The 16326-nt window shown below is 38.8% G+C and overlaps 1 protein-coding gene across 1 annotated transcript; it reads right to left on the bottom strand.

The window, feature by feature from the left end:
* Positions 1 to 399: 399 nt before the first annotated feature.
* wdr20b (WD repeat domain 20b) lies at positions 400 to 14903 on the bottom strand. Its single transcript, XM_061746798.1, has 4 exons — positions 14640 to 14903; positions 5405 to 5587; positions 3041 to 4435; positions 400 to 2083 (listed from the first exon to the last, which is right to left on the bottom strand). The coding sequence occupies exons 1-4, from the start codon at positions 14886 to 14888 to the stop codon at positions 2027 to 2029; spliced, it is 1884 nt and encodes a 627-aa protein (XP_061602782.1). The 5' UTR covers positions 14889 to 14903; the 3' UTR covers positions 400 to 2026.
* Between the last annotated feature and the right edge of the window lie 1423 nt (positions 14904 to 16326).

Below are 16326 nucleotides of genomic sequence, written 5' to 3'. Positions count from 1 at the left end.
AGGGGAAAGTTAATATTCAAACATCCTCTGGTCCGTACAATTTTAAAAGGTTTTTGAAGCTGTGGAACAGATGAAGTAAAATTAAAGCGGTGTCCAAGCATGAACCGGTGCAAAAAGCGGTACTAAAGATTTTTACTATACAGCTAAAAAGGGGATCTATAACTTTCTCTTGATGGACAACTAATTCATTTCTCATATGATTAGCCACTCCAGCTGTAGTTAACTTTTGACTTTAATTAATCACACAGTAATTTTCTTTGGATTCATTGTATGTCTGGCACTCTTTCTCACCCCTGACCTTCTAAAGAGGAACGCTTGAAAGTTTATCACAAGGTAAAACACTGTTTGATGGAGGTGTCGTCTCTCGTGGTGAATTAACGGTAAACACACATATTCTGTCAAAGGTGTTTTAATAGGCATCACATGAATGAAAAGGCTCCCACTGTTAAAATTCTCAATCCTAACCAGGTGCTTCATAAACACCTTCACCGCCATCAAGTGTTGACATTTTAGTCACTTGGAAATTGACACAGTGTCAGTTTGTTCACAAGTTCGGCATCAGATCAGGACCAGAGGTCACAACAACAGAATTCACAGATTTCAGCCCTGTCTGCAAAACACAGTTATCAGTTTCGTTTAAGTGAATTCACAAGCATGTCGATGGATGGGACACGAGCCAACAGGTGAGGGGAGGAGGGGGGGGGGTATGCCGGCGTCAGTCTTCCTGTGGTTTACCTGAGCTCAAAGTGATGGCTGAATTAGACCACTGCATCTGCGCCTACCTGTCTTCGCTGTAAAAGGAAACCTGCAGCGACAGCCAAGCGAGCGTTAAGTACTAGCTGTTAGACAAGAAGATTTCAAAGACAATTACTATTCCAAAAATGATTCATTAATAAAAAATACACCTGAATTCTCTTTATGTACAACAGAAAAGAAACATGTTCACCTGCATATTCAAGATTCATTTTAATATTAGATTTTCTGTATTAGAAATATCACTATTTTCTGAAATGAGGATCTTTGAACTACTGTAATAATTTCAATATTTACATATAATACAGTCATTTAATCTCAAACAATATTAAAATAAATGCTTAATAGATAGAAAGGTTTATATTTAAATGGAGTTCTGACCCACTCCAGTATGTAAAGCCATTCTCCTCTAACAAACTATCAAGTGCAAACAATTTTTTCTCCATATAAAAAACTATGATTGCAGCATCCAGCTTCGAGACAGAGCAATAACGTGACTTTTTCCCAACATGCTTCCAAACCTGGCGTCAAAATGTTAGTTTGTGTTCTGCTGTTGTGAGTTCAAAATGGGGTAACGGTAAAGAGAACAAGGATGAATGAAAACTTGTGCAAAATTCACTCTTAAAGTGTGATACCTCAAATTTGAATAATTGTATTGGAAGTAGGAAGTTTTGCCTCTCTTGAACCAGTGTTTGAGGACTGTGACTGCACAAGGGGAACTACCCAGGCAAAAACAAACAAAAAAAACTAGGTGGACTTGGTTCGGGGGATATGACGCTGCTCCCAAACAATCCCTCATCTTATTCCCTTTATCTTTGTACACACTAAACTTACAAGGTATTTCACTGAACCCACACAGGTTAGGTTGAGGCATCATCACTACATCAAGTCTAGTCTTTGAAGATGTACAGGCACAAGAGATTGGGTGTAGAGGTTCATTTTTTTCAGACTAGACATGATTTGATATGAGCAAAAACAGGACAATGATTTAAAGCTCAGTCTTTAACTTCCAACAGCCTCCTTTTAACTCCACGCCCCGTCCCACAACCCCCGACACAGAGAGGTCTAAGTCATTAACCCTGGCTTGGACATGATCAGTTAATTTGTTTTATTTTGTTTAAGCATGAGCAGTCACGAAGACGGCTGTAGTGTTGAGAAAGACAATGACGCCAGACTTCGTGTGTCGTGTTTCTGTATGTGAAGGAGTACTGCAGGGGCCTCGGTCATCCCCGCCTGTTGCACGGAGCTGTCGTTGGCAGCGCCAGCGTCAGGGCTATACTACTGTTCCACTGGGGGAGTTGGCTGGGTTGTTTTGAGATGAGAGAAGTCCCTGCAGAGAGAGACAGACAACACACAAGCTGATTAGAAGGAGAAGCGTCATTAAAGCGAGCCATAATAAGCAGAACATTAAAAGAAAATAGTCTTAATCACCATCAAGATGCTCAAGGTTTGAAAAAAATAACCTCTGCCTAAATGCAGGTGCACTTTTAAATGACAGAAAAAAGCTAATAAGCTAATAATTGAAAAAAATTGCAAGGTTGGTGGTGTCTATGGTTGCAAAGGGGTGGAAATTTTCCGGTAAATTTCCGGAAACTTTCCGAAAACTTTCCATGGGAAGTTAAGCTGGGGAATTTTGGAAATATTCCAAATTGGAAACTTTCCTTGGGAATTATGGGAATTATGGGAATTTATGGGAATTAACTGGAAATTGGGGGTAATTTAAACAAACTGTATCATATCCAAACATAAATGTAAATATTTATTTTGTCATAAGCAGATATCCATGCAAGATAATACAAAAACATGACATTTCAACAGATTTATTTGAGTAGAACTTTAGTTTTTATTCTTGTATGAACAATTATTTTAATAGTCTTGTGCTTTGAGCTCAAATGTGTGGCCTCCAGGCTTCAAGAAATCACCTGTGCATATGATGGAGGAATGCACAGTGCCTGTAGGGGGCGTGGCCTCAATAGCCCTGCAGTAAGCAATGTGCTGTGTGCATGTGATTGAGGAGTGTACTTGCATTAAATCTGGTTGTTTTATCCAAGACTATGCTACAATATATTCCCCCCAACTATATTTAAGTTCCCTGTTAAGGGCCAACCTTCAATTCTGTAAATTTCTTATTTATTCCCGTTAATTCCCGTTAATTCCCATATATTCCCGTTAATTCCCATATATTCCCGTTAATTCCCATGGAAAGTTTCCAACTTTGAAAATTCCCGGAATTTTGCAACCCTAGTGGTGTCACATGAGAGTATTGTGGAAAAAAACAGTCACTCACCATTTTCCCAGGCCTTGCCCATGTGCAAACAAAACCCTCCTGACAAGCCGTTACCAGACAGTCCTCGAGGAAGATCAACACAGTCAGTCTTTCATGAGCAATCTTTTTGCACACCAGTGGTTCTAGGAGTGGCACTTCCTCCATGCGTGGGCACAGCGTCGTGCCCAGAGTCTTAGCTACCTCGGCCTTTGCTGTCCGCGAGGAGCTGAGCTGGTTGAGCTTGTCGCTGCTCTTGCTGCTGATGTGGCCCATGCTGTGGTTTCGCTTGTGGTCCTTCTCGTGCCGATCCTTCCGCGAGTCGTGCAAGGACAGCGTTGCAAACTTGCTGACACTGGTGGCGATGAAAGTGCTGTCTATGATGCTGTTGCCCTTGGTGCTGCCGCTGCTGTTGCTGCCCGTGTGGCTGTTTGGGGTGCTGCCCCCCGCTGGGTTAGAGGAGTGAGGCAAGCTATTAGACCGAGGCAGGGTACCGGGGAGGGAGTTAGCTTGGTTGCCACTGGAACTGCTATTGCTTGCATTGTCTTTACAATTGTTCCCACTGGAATTGGTGGCGGTGATGGGCACGGTCGTCGTAGTTTGTCCAGTGGCTGTCGGGCTTGTGGCGCTCATGACGTTAGTGTGAGTCCTGGTGCGAGACAAAGGGAGGTGGGGGAAAAGAATATCCTCTGTGAGATCCCACAGACACAGCTGGGTGTCTTGCCCCACTGAGCCAAATCTGTACGTCACACTAACGGGTCTAGTGTCTGTTGAGTTTCTCTTAGACAGCCGAGAGTGAGAGCTATTAGCTCTCTCTCTGCCCGCCGCAAAGTGAATCTGCTCATGGAAGTCCTCGTCACTGCCGCTGAACTCGGCGGGGAGGTCGCCATCCTCGACGCTGGTGGTGCAGTGGTCAAACGCCACAACACTCACCCACGACTTGTGACCATGCCCGCGCGCAATGACTCTGCAGTCCAGGAACGACCACACCGTCACCAGGTCGTCCTCCCCTCCAGCTACAATATACCGTCCATCTGGGCTCCAGCACACGCACAGTAAGCCACCAAAGTAGCTTTTCATGGTTCCGTGGAGCTCGGCGGCATCGAAGCCGAACACTCGCAAAAAGCCATCCTGGCTCGCACAAGCCAAAAACTTGCCGTCTGGGGAAAAGGCAAACTCATTCAGCGCCCCCTCTCCCACTGTCCATCGCAGCAATGGGTTGCGAGCCGACTTGCTCTTGCAGGTGTGCACGGCGTAGTTTTCTCCTTGTTTGAGGAGCTGGTAGTGAGGCGCTGTGGTGCCACAGGTGTTTTCCACATTGTACAGGTACATGCTGCCGCTGGAGTGAGCCACCAGAAACAGGCTCTCTGAACCAGGAACCCATCGGACACATGTTACTCTCGACTTGTCAATAAGTCTCTGGAGGGTGGAGTTAGAATAGAGAATAGAGGAAAAAGAAGACAAGCAGTTAGTCACCTACTTAATCCCCCTGGACAACCAATTTAATTCAGTTCACTACCAAAACTACAGCGCAAAAACTAGTGCTGGGCGGTATGACCAAAAATTTATATCACGGTATTTTTCAAAAATATATCGGTTTCACGGTATATCCCGGTATTTTTTTTTTCATGCACAACTGGGTGTTAACCACATTTTCTAATGATTTGGAAAGGAATTGCTGCAGTAAATTGGCTTAGAATGGCCTATTTTACTGTCATGAGGAGGATGCATAAATCAAATAAATTTGATTTAGGCATGCTTTTCAAAGAAAAAAAATCTTTTACAAAATTACAAGGTAGAAAATATTTATTGAACATAAAAAAACTGAACATTTTTTAATTTCCCAGCATTATGTTGTTTTGGTTCCACCTCCTGGTGAATGTTAGGTAAAATTCTCATGTGGTTACATTTTGGTTGGCCAACGATTTATGTTTGTGGTGCGCAACCGGTACGGGAGCGGCCAGTCTATTTCCTTATATTACAACGCCGTTATTAATTGTTCGTTTTTTTTCCCACTTATTCCACCAAACACCAAAAGTGTTTTTTTTTGCCATTTTCGGCCGAACAATTTCGGTTACCGAACAATCAGTGCATCATTACTGCAAAACCGTCCCCTCACAAACAGTGTCCAGCGGCGCTACGTTCCGCCGCGCAGCGGAACGTAGCGCCGCGCCGCGTTCCCAACGTTGTGTACGCTACTGTACATACTCACCGGTATTACGGTATATGAAAACTTCATATCATAAGAAAAATAAACACCGGTATTCGGTATGAACCGGTATAGCGCCCAGCACTAGCAAAAACTATCAAATATTCAGCCAGATTCCGAAGAATCAAGCAGTCTCCAGAAAACTTTCCTCATCCATAACAATGTAGACTGGAACCCACCTCCTCATTGAAGAGTTTGCTGGTTTCCTTTTTGATCGGATCTATGAGCTGCACCTGGCCTGCTGAGAAGCCAACCAGCAGGGAGACGCTTTCGGCCGTCGCTGTGAGGGGGTTGAAGTCGTGACATGTGGGCTGCGTTCCCTTGTATATCCTCTTGTCGATGGGCTTACTAAGATCAGCAGCCTAGGACCATGACAAAAACACAGTTAAAGAATTTTATTAATAAGATGCCAAAGATATGTTGTGGCAGACAGAAATTAAAGTATGATGACTGTTTTATTTAGCTTCTTACTTATTCTCTACTTATTTATTATGAAAGTCTAGATTGCATCTAGATTGCAGTATGAATTAAAATTTAAGTCGGAGGATCATCTCAGAGCTACAGTTTTCCTTCTGACCCCATTCAGATGTTAAAGGGAGTGTTTCGTTTTTTACAACCTGGACCTTATTTCTGGCATTTTTTATGGTCGTATACTCACCCAGAGGTGTTTGGTGTCATTTGGAGTCCTTCGGAAGATATTAGGAGTTTTGTGCGAGCCGCTTATCCATATAATGTTAGCGAATGGGGCACAGCGGGACACAGACGATGCAGCGTCTAAATAACACATTATTGCCGCGAAACTCGTTCATTTCTTTTGCCCACTCTTGCTACATCTTAGTCCCCAGGTTTTTATTCAGTTAGTTCGCTACTGTTAGTTTACTGTTAGTTATTTGAAACATGTCTGAATGTGAGGCTGTGGACGACGACTTTGAATATGATGGACGTCCTTACTGTTTTCTAGTCTAAGTTACCGTTTTAAGTCTAGCTGTACCTGTCCGGGATGCGCGCACAGAGATGACGTCATGCAGGTCAGAGGTCTCGTTTACAAACTGATTTCCTAGTTGTTAGTGAGTTATTATGTGTTTAACTGAATAAAAACCTGGGGACTAAGATGTAGCAAGAGTGGGCAAAAGAAATGAACGAGTTTCGCAGCAATAATGTGTTATTTAGACGCTGCATCGTCTGTGTCCCGCTGTGCCCCATTCGCTAACATTATATGGAGAAGCGGCTCGCAAAAAACTCCTAATATCTTCCGAAGGACTCCAAATGACACCAAACTTTTCTGGGTGAGTATACAACCATAAAAAATGCCAAAAATAAGGTCCAGGTTGTAAAAAACTGAACTTTCCCTTTAAGACAATATTCATGGATTTCAATCGTTGAAGATTTCATCAATGCTTTTCGTGAATGCAACAGTTTTCAATATGGCAAGTAAATCTGGACCTACTTTGACATTTACATTAAGTCAGATTTTGCTTTTCAACACTCAACCTTTCAAAAAACAAAAAAACAATAACACTCCGTATTTGTTTGTTTTCCACATCTGTACAGTAATGTAGGTTCTGGATAAACCTACAGGTATTCAAGCCTGAGTTTTTTTCTCAACATTGAAATTCGTATACCCACACATATTACATCAAATGTTAATGGGACAATTTATTTTGACATGGAACCAGTCTGAATGTCAAACTATATTTTGGTGAATATTTTCACACACTTTACAAGACTTTGCTCTGAATTCAGGAAAATCAGCTTTGTGTCTCAAATCAGATCTTTGGTTCGTACTGGTATTACTGATTGATCAAATCACATTTGGGTATTCAGATGTCACCAACCCATCTGCTGCAGCAAGAGTCAATAACTTTATACATGCACTTGTGACATGACTAGTCAGCTTTTCTTGTACAGGAACAAGTGATGTTCCAAATTCTTCTCTCCAACACTCTGACTTTTGACCAATACAGAGTACCCTTCTGATACAAATGATCTTTTTAATTTTTCCTGTTTTAAATAAATACAAAATTCAACTTTGTTTTTTCATTTTAAATAAAGAGCAGTTTTAGAGCTGAATTTCCCATCTGAGAGACTGTACCACAGCTCCAGATGTTCATTTATGCAGTAACATAAATGGCCAACAGGGACTGGTCATCTTAGACAAGGACTTCTACAGTTTTGTCCATCGTTGCTCTGGTTTAAGTCTGGAAACCACAGTCCTGCATAATGAGTACGTTGAAGTTTTCCTGGTAGGACTTTCTGGCTAAGATAACATGAAATTGCCAACATAATTCTAATGTTACGTCTCCCGCTCCAGCTCAATTTCAGCGCTTATATGTTACTGTATCTGCCAGCTGAAAACTGGAATTTCCAAGGCTGTATTTAGTAACTCTTGCTGCTTGTAGAGCAATAAAGTACACAGTATTGGATGGTGCTAATACTCAACCTTAACCGAACCTTTATGTTGGCAGTATCTTGGAGTATTCCTGATATTGCTATCTGGACAACTCAAACAGGAGTTTCAATCAAAATGCCTGCATTTATCAACACAAGGGTTCTCTGTGTGGTTTACTTCACTCAAGAGCACCTATTTTGTTAATTTGCTTGTTAAATGTGATACAAAAGACACTTTGAAAACCAGATTCAGAGGCCAGAGGTTCTGTACTGATCTAATTTTCATGACTTCTCTCTTTAATACGATGAAATATGATATCAACAGACATTGGCTTATAAACCAGCTGGTATAAAAGTGCACATCATACTCGAAATCGTCTAAAACTAAACACATGCTTTTACACAGTGGAACTTTCCAATCACCAATTGTTTGTATGATTTATACTCTAGAAATTTTGTAGTGGAATAAATATCAACACAGTTCTTTGAATAGAGCAAAGAACTTCCACTGAATGTTGCTTCAGGGCAAACAGTCTCAGTGTTACAGCCCCCGTTTAATGAGACCAAATTCAGTTACACCAAACCGTGTCTCACAATGCATGACATCCTAACGCTGACAGTTTAGTATACCCATCATTAGGCAAGGCAAGTTTATTTGTAGAGCACAATTCAAAACAAGGTAATTCAAAGTGCTTTACATCAACATTAAAAGCAGCAACACAAAATTAAACAGTAAATAACAAATAAAATGATAAGAAAAGAGGTAAAATAATAAAAAGCACAAGTTGTTAAAAAGTAAGGGCAGTAGAGTACAGCAGGTAAGTATTTAATTTAAGAGTATGCTTGAGTAAACAGTAATGTTTTTAGGCCTGATTTAAAGGAGCTGACAGTTGGAGCAGACCTCAGGTCTACAGGAAGTTTGTTCCACCGGTGAGGAGCAGAATAACTGAACGCTGCCTCACCTTGCTTGGTTCTGGTTCTGGAACCACAACAAACCAGATCCAGATGAACCTCAGGGGTCTGGGAGCTTCATAGGAACTAACAGATCAAGTATTTTGGTCCAAGACCATTCAGATCTTTGTAGACCAGCAGGAAGATTTTAAACTCAATCCTTTGACTCACTAGAAGCCAGTGTAGTGATTTCATGACCGGTGTAATGTGGTCCAGTTTCCTAGTGTTTGTAAGGACTCTGGCAGCAAGATTACACTGTCAGCATCAAATACCTGACCACCTTCTACTCTGCCATCATACAGTCTGTCCTCTGCACTTCCATCACTGTCTGGTTCGGATCGGCCACCAAACTAGACAGACAGACTGCAACGGACAATCAGGTCTGCAGAGAGGATAATTGGGACTAACCTGTCATCTATCCAGGACCAGGAAACGGGCAGGTAGCATCTCTGCAGACCCCTCACACCCAGGACACAGTCTGTTTTAACTCCTCCCCTCTGGACGCCGCTACAGAGAACTGTAGCCAAAACCTCCAGACGCAGAGACAGTTTCTTCCCCCAAGCTGTTGCTCTGATGAACTCTCATAATAATAATAATAATAATAATAATAATAATAATAATAATAATAATAATAATAATAATAACTTTATTTGTCAGTATGCATGGAAACACACTGAAATTTGTCCTCTGCTTTTTAACCCATCACTAGTAGCAGTGGGCTGCCTTTATTCTGGTGTTGGGGGAGCAATTAGGGTTAAGGGGCCCAAGGTGGTATATTTTTGGTTGCCATCTTTGGGGCTCGAACCTGGGCTAGACTACCACATCAGCACTCGTAGAGTCTCAGAGTAACCAAGCACTGTGCAATAATAATAATAATAATAATAATAACCACAATCATATGCTGTAACAATGCACCTTTCAATAACAATGACTACCTCATACTGCTGCACCTTTCACTTTTTTTAAAATTGTATATATGTGAATAAGAGCTGTCATTGGTCTACTTTAAATCAGGGCTAAAAACATTACTGTTTACTGAAGTGTACTCTTAAATTAAATACTTACCTGCTGTACTCTACTGCCCCTTACTTTTTAACAACTTGTGCTTTTTATTATTTTACCTCTTTTCCTATCATTTTATTTAATTTTATTTGTTATTTACTGTTTAATTGTGTCTTCCCGCTTTTAATGTTGATGTAAAGCACTTTGAATTACCTTTTGTTGAATTGTGCTATACAAATACACTTGCCTTGCCTATTTACTGTACAGTGAGAAAAATAATCGGAGTCAAATTCCCTGTCTTGTTCCTACCTGTCAAGTCTCCCATTTTGGCCGGGAAACTACTGTATTTTAGCCCTCTTTCCCGCCGTCCTCCCGTATTAGTATTTTCCCGTAAATTTCCCGTTTTATAATATAATAATTTTTAAATTGCAAACTGAATTGTCACTAGCCTCGTGAGAACTGCCACCTGCTGTAGCTTGGGTGACAGCAAACTCAGAACAACAAATCAGAGATGGATGGATGTAACGAGAGAGAAAACATTTCTGCACAAAAAACAAAGACTTTGTGTTAATATCTCTAAAAATGGGAAACCGAATTTACTTTCCTAAAGATGAGCAGCACAGAAACATGCGTCTGTGTCATCAGTCACTGAATGCCAGATAGCCACATGAGTGAAAATGACAAATTATAAGAAAATTTAAATGTTTCACTTGAAGACAACCAATTTGTATATAAACTGGAAATACATATATAAAAAAAGTGCTTTAATTCCCTTTTGTGTTTTCATTTAGGTTCTATTATAGGAACTACAGGACTGTCTCAGAAAATTTGAATATTGTGATAAAGTTCTTTATTTTCTGTAATGCAATTAAAAAAAACAAAAATGTTATACATTCTGGATTCATTACAAATCAACTGAAATATTGCAAGCCTTTTATTATTTTAATATTGCTGATTATGGCTTACAGTTTAAGATTAAGATTCCCAGAATATTCAAATTTTTTGAGATAGGATATTTGAGTTTTCTTAAGCTGTAAGCCATAATCAGCAATATTAAAATAATAAAAGGCTTGCAATATTTCAGTTGATTTGTAATGAATCCAGAATGTATGACATTTTTGCAGAATTACAGAAAATAAAAAGGACTTTATCACAATATTCTAATTTTCTAAGACAGTCCTGTACATACATAGGAAGTACAATGTCAACAAAGGTCGTCCTATCAGGCTACGAGCACATAATTGTATTTTGTAGGTGGCTGACAGGTGGTTATTTTGGATTTCTCGTAAATCTGTCTTAAAATGTAAGATACTAGACCTCGGTGGGACTGGTGGGACAGCGGCGGGAAAATTTCCCTTATTTTTAAATCCAAAACTTGACAGGTGTGGTCTTGTTTGACCTGACTTGGACAATAAACAGGGGTGAAAGTAAGCCGGTACGATCCGGTACTCCGTACCACCAAAAGATTCAGTGCCGGTACGCAGTACCGGGAAAAAAAACAAACGAATTACTGACAATAATCTTCACATATGGCAGGTCTCAAACTCTCGATCATTCACACCAAAGACGGCAACGCTGACCACTCAGCCATGACTCAGCTACACCTTTTAATGGACATACAGTTATATAAACCGATCACAAATACTGAGCAAGGAGAGATGGACATAGCGATATAATCTTGCTACACTAAGAGTCCCGACCGGTTTTTTCGTACGAATAATTTTTTTTTACGTTTTAAGTGTTTTGCTTTGATGAAAAAAATGCTTAAGAAGTTATCTTCCATTTCAATGCACACATTGTAAGAGACATTTTGAGACATTTTACTCATCATCATCTCTTCTTTCATTTATGTGCCCAATGTTCTGAAAATTCAAAGACAGACGTGTTAACTGATTAATTTAACTGTACATTTATTCTAATTTGAAACAAAACAAATTGATTTTGAAAGTTTTGTCAACATTTACAAATTATTCTGTGACAATCCTTGGTCCGGACACCATTTAAATAAATAATTTGCTATAGGCCTACACAGTGTCAAGTGTTTTCTAATTTTTACACCATACAGGTGTTAAAAAATTGAATGCCTGTTCAGGGATCCAAGAAGCTGGTGGTGGGAGGAGAACAAGCCATGAAGGTTGGGGTCCAGTACTCGAGTTGTAAAAAAAAATCAGGGGGGATGGTGGATTTTATCATATGGGGACAGATAATTTGTGCTGATTACAAAAAATATAATATATTACAAATAATAGCACTGACCAAAACACCTGCAGAAATAAACACAAACACATCAAAACACAACAATAAAAAACAGTTTTCTGAACTTATCAATATGACTCTGTCCTTCACAGGATAAGTAAAATGGATCACTGCAAAAACTCAAAATCTTAACAAGAATATTTGTCTTATTTCTAGTTAAAATGTCTCATTTTAGTAAAAAAAAAAATCTCATTACACTTAAAACAAGACTCATCACTGGAAAAAACAAGAATTTTCACCTGTTTCAAGTAGATTTTCACTTGAAATAAGTAGAAAAATCTGCCAGTGGAACAAGATTTTTTTGCTTGTAATGAGAAGATAAATCTTGTCCCACTGGCAGATTTTTCTACTTATTTCAAGTGAAAATTTACTTGAAACAGGTGAAAATTGTCAAATAAGTTATTTTTCTGGTGATGACTCTAAATGTTGAAATAGCAGTTTTATTTCAGGGGGGGATGATTTGGACCGTTTTTATTTCAGTATTTTTTTATTATTTTTAATTTTTTTTATTTTAGTATATCCTACACTACCAGCATGTGGAATTCCTTACCGACAGCCATAAAAGAGAGCAAATCCCTAATCTCCTTCAAGTCTGCCCTAAAAAGCCACCTACAGGAGGCTGCTACTCGTAACTGGGAATAATCAAAGCCTCTACTGCACATCCCGCTGTTCCTTCTGATTATTGTTTCTTGTTTTTGTTTTTTTGTTTTGTATTACCTAGCTTATTCTATTTGTCTCATCACCTTTTTAGTCTCTCTCGGTGCAAAATAACAGTAATTCCCCCCTTTTCGGTTTTTTACAATCTTCCCTACAAAGTACTGCTTCTTACCTGTATGTCATTCAATGTTATATGAATTTAAAAAAGGTCTCCAATGTAAACAAGTGTAATGCTTTCTTGGAATAATGCCTTTTAGTTGACTTTGTATCAGCGAATCTGTACTGTCATGAAACTGTACCTGATCCTATGCAATTCTTCTAATAAATTCTTCAATCAATCAATCAATCAGGGGGGATGCCATCTCCCCTCATCTCGAGTACTGTTGGGGTCGTAGTACCAGCAAAAACTTTAATCTACTTTCACCCCTGACAATAAACCTGATTCCTAAATACTCATCACTTCCAGTCCAGTGGCTTTCATTTAAACACCCCCATAGAAACCCCAACTGTGGCTCTGCTGGTGAGCTCTTGTACGGGGAGGGGCGGGGGGGTTGGTTGCCATGTAAATAACCGAGATAAACATCATATGACATGAGAACATTGCTTCCAGTCTCTCCCTAGTCACTTAAAACCTTGTGTCACAGCTTGTCGTGGTGATTTCTAGTAATCGGCGGGCTGGGGAGAGTTTGTAACCAGGGGCGTCAATTGGGTATGGCAAGGTACGGCAGCCGCCACACCTTGGCTTCAAGGGAAAATGCAAATGTTTGTTTTTTAAATACATTTATGGAATTACTCTGTGTCTATTTGTATTGATTATTCTATTACTTAATACATATAGAATAACTACATATGCAAATCAGAACAACATGATCGATTTCACTAGTTATTCTACACTGCAAAAACTGAAAATCTTAACAAGAATATTTGTCTCATTTCTAGTTAAAATGTCAAATTTTTAGTCAAAAAAAAAAAATCTCATTACATTTAAGACAAGACTCAAAAACAACCATTTTCACCTGTTTCAAGTAGATTTTCACTTAAAATAAGTGGAAAAATCTGCCAGTGGAACAAGATTTTTTTGCTTGTAATGAGAAGATAAATCTTGTCCCACTGGCAGATTTTTCTACTTATTTCAAGTGAAAATTTACTTTAAAACCTCATTTTGTACATTTCCGGTCTACATTTTATTTTACTGTCTATACTTTTTATTGTTTATACATTTAATTCTATTTTATTTTATCTCTTATATATTTGTTTTTATATTTGTATTGTGTTGCACCAATCCCCATAACAAATTCCTCGTGTGAAAACTTGGCAATAAACCCCTTTCTGATTCTGATTCTGATTCTGATCTAAGAATAATGCACACTGCACTTTTCATTGTGTTTCAGTGTGTTTTTTCATGCAAATATGTTGCATAATTAAAATGGAAGTTTGAATTACATTGTTTTGACTCAGTCTGTCCAATGCATTATCACTATCATCTGATGTACATATATACAACTTGGATTTTAAGATGTGTAATGCATTTTTAAATTTTTCGGTGAACTATGTAGAATATCGCGATATATCGCATAATCGGGATATCGCAATTTGTATCGTATCGTGGCTCAAGTACCGTGATGCGTATCGTATCGTGAGGTCCTTCCCAATACCCACCCCTAGTGAAAATGGTCAAATAAGTTATTTTTCTGGTGATGAATCTTGTTTTAAGTGTAATGAGATTTTTTGACTAAAAAATAGACATTTTAATTAGAAATAAGACAAATATTCCTGGTAAGATTTTGAGTTTTTGCTGTGTGAGTGAGACTGTATTTGAAAAAGTTCCAATTTTCTTGACCACACAGATAAGCTACATAAACTTCTGTGATGAGTATTTGCTGGACGTGTTGATTGATACTCTAGTTAAGTTCTGTGAGTCGTAACCTTGCCAACCTTAGCTTCCACTGTTTGTAACCAAGCCCAAACAAGTGTGACGCCGTTAGCAGGGCAGCTCCTAAGTGTGTGTATCAGCTGCTGCATGGCCTCTCATAACATACGCACTTCACTGACAGCACCCCACAGGAGTCGCTACACACGATGCAATGTGTTCAAAAACGCTCCATCAGCGGGCTGCCCGCCGGCCAACGCGGCTCCGCGTCAGCTGTCACAGTTGTTTACCTTTCTCACGCCTTTGTAGATATAAAAGTACAGTTCCCGGCCCACATTGAAACAGATCCTGTCCCCGTTGCCGGACTGGTCGTTCACGTTCACGAAGGAGACCTTGACCGGGTTGGAGCCCTGCGAGTTGAAAGGCACCCTGTTCGGGCGGCTGTATTCGGAGTGGGTGAGGAGTTTGTAGACGCCTTCTCGGGTGGTGAATTGAGTTTTAATTTCGTTCATCTCCTTCCCTCCTCCCTCCGCCGCCATCTTGGAAATTGGCAATCATCCTTGTCCCAACCCCGGATGCTGCACACGGCGCATGCGCTGAACGGCGGCGGTCCGGAATCATCGAGATAAAAGTAGAATCACAAAGTATTATAATAGATACATATATTATATATGTACATATATTATAATACATACATTACAATACATACATACATTTTTAACAGTTTTAAACTATGTTTTTTTTACAACATGTATAGATATGTTCCCCGTTATAATGGATCCAGGTTTATATATATAAATCATATATATTATATATATATATATATATATATATATATATATATATATATATATATATATATATATATAAAAATCTATAATATATATATATATATATATATATATATATATATATATATATATATATATATATATATATATATATATATATATATATATATATATATATAAACCTGGATCCATTATAACGGGGAACATATCTATACAATTTAAAACTGTTAAAAATGCAGTGGGTATGTAATCCAATTTTGAATATGATATGATTAGGGGTTTTTTGCCCCTTTTTTTGTGAGTGAAACGATTTTTTAACTATTTGACTCGAACCTGAATTGAATTAGATGCATATTTTTGAATGCCATGAACACATGGAAAACAAATTATTATCCAGCAATTCACTTTAATACAAAATAACAATGAACTGAATAAAATAAGTAGCCTATCTTTCTTAAACAGAAACCTGTCCTGCTTAACTTAAAATTGTATAAATTAATATAAAACAATAGAAAGACAGCAGAACATCCATTATGTAATAGTGCACATTTTTAGTGCAATAAGAAAAGTGCAAACAGAAAGTCTGTAGAAAAACACATTTGAGCCTCAAAGGCCATGATTGTAGGCTACAGTTGTAGTAAAACAGAAAAAAAATAACTTATGAACTCAACAGCTCAATGCCATTTTCCATTGGCATTTTATGACTATTTTTTGACTCTCACAGTAATACGGGACAAGTGCGTCCCTTTTCAGCTCAATACAGGACGTGTACTTTAGTTTATAAATACGGGACGATTCAGTTTTTCAAGGGACGGTTGGCAACCCTAGATATGATGCACCTTTCAATAACCATGTCTACTTCATTCTGCTGCACCTTTCCCTTTTTAAAAAAATGTATATATGTTAATAAGAGCTGACATTTGTTTATTTCCTGTACAGTGAGCGAAAATAACCGAGTCAAATTCACTGTCTTGTTTGACCTGACTTGGCCGATAAACCTGATTCTGATTCTCATTCTGATAATAGCACAACACCTGACTTTCCTATGACCTAATCTCAAACACCAACAATCCAAACTCCAGATTGACGCTAACGCAAAAATAAGAAATGTGCCTTCATTTTTGTTGTAAAATGCAGAGAATATTTTTTATCAACTATTTTCTTAAGACAACTATGTTTTTAGGGA

This window comes from Cololabis saira, chromosome 18 (genome assembly GCF_033807715.1).
Source record: "Cololabis saira isolate AMF1-May2022 chromosome 18, fColSai1.1, whole genome shotgun sequence".
NCBI lineage: Eukaryota > Metazoa > Chordata > Actinopteri > Beloniformes > Belonidae > Cololabis > Cololabis saira.
This window is presented reverse-complemented; position numbering and strand designations above follow the sequence as displayed.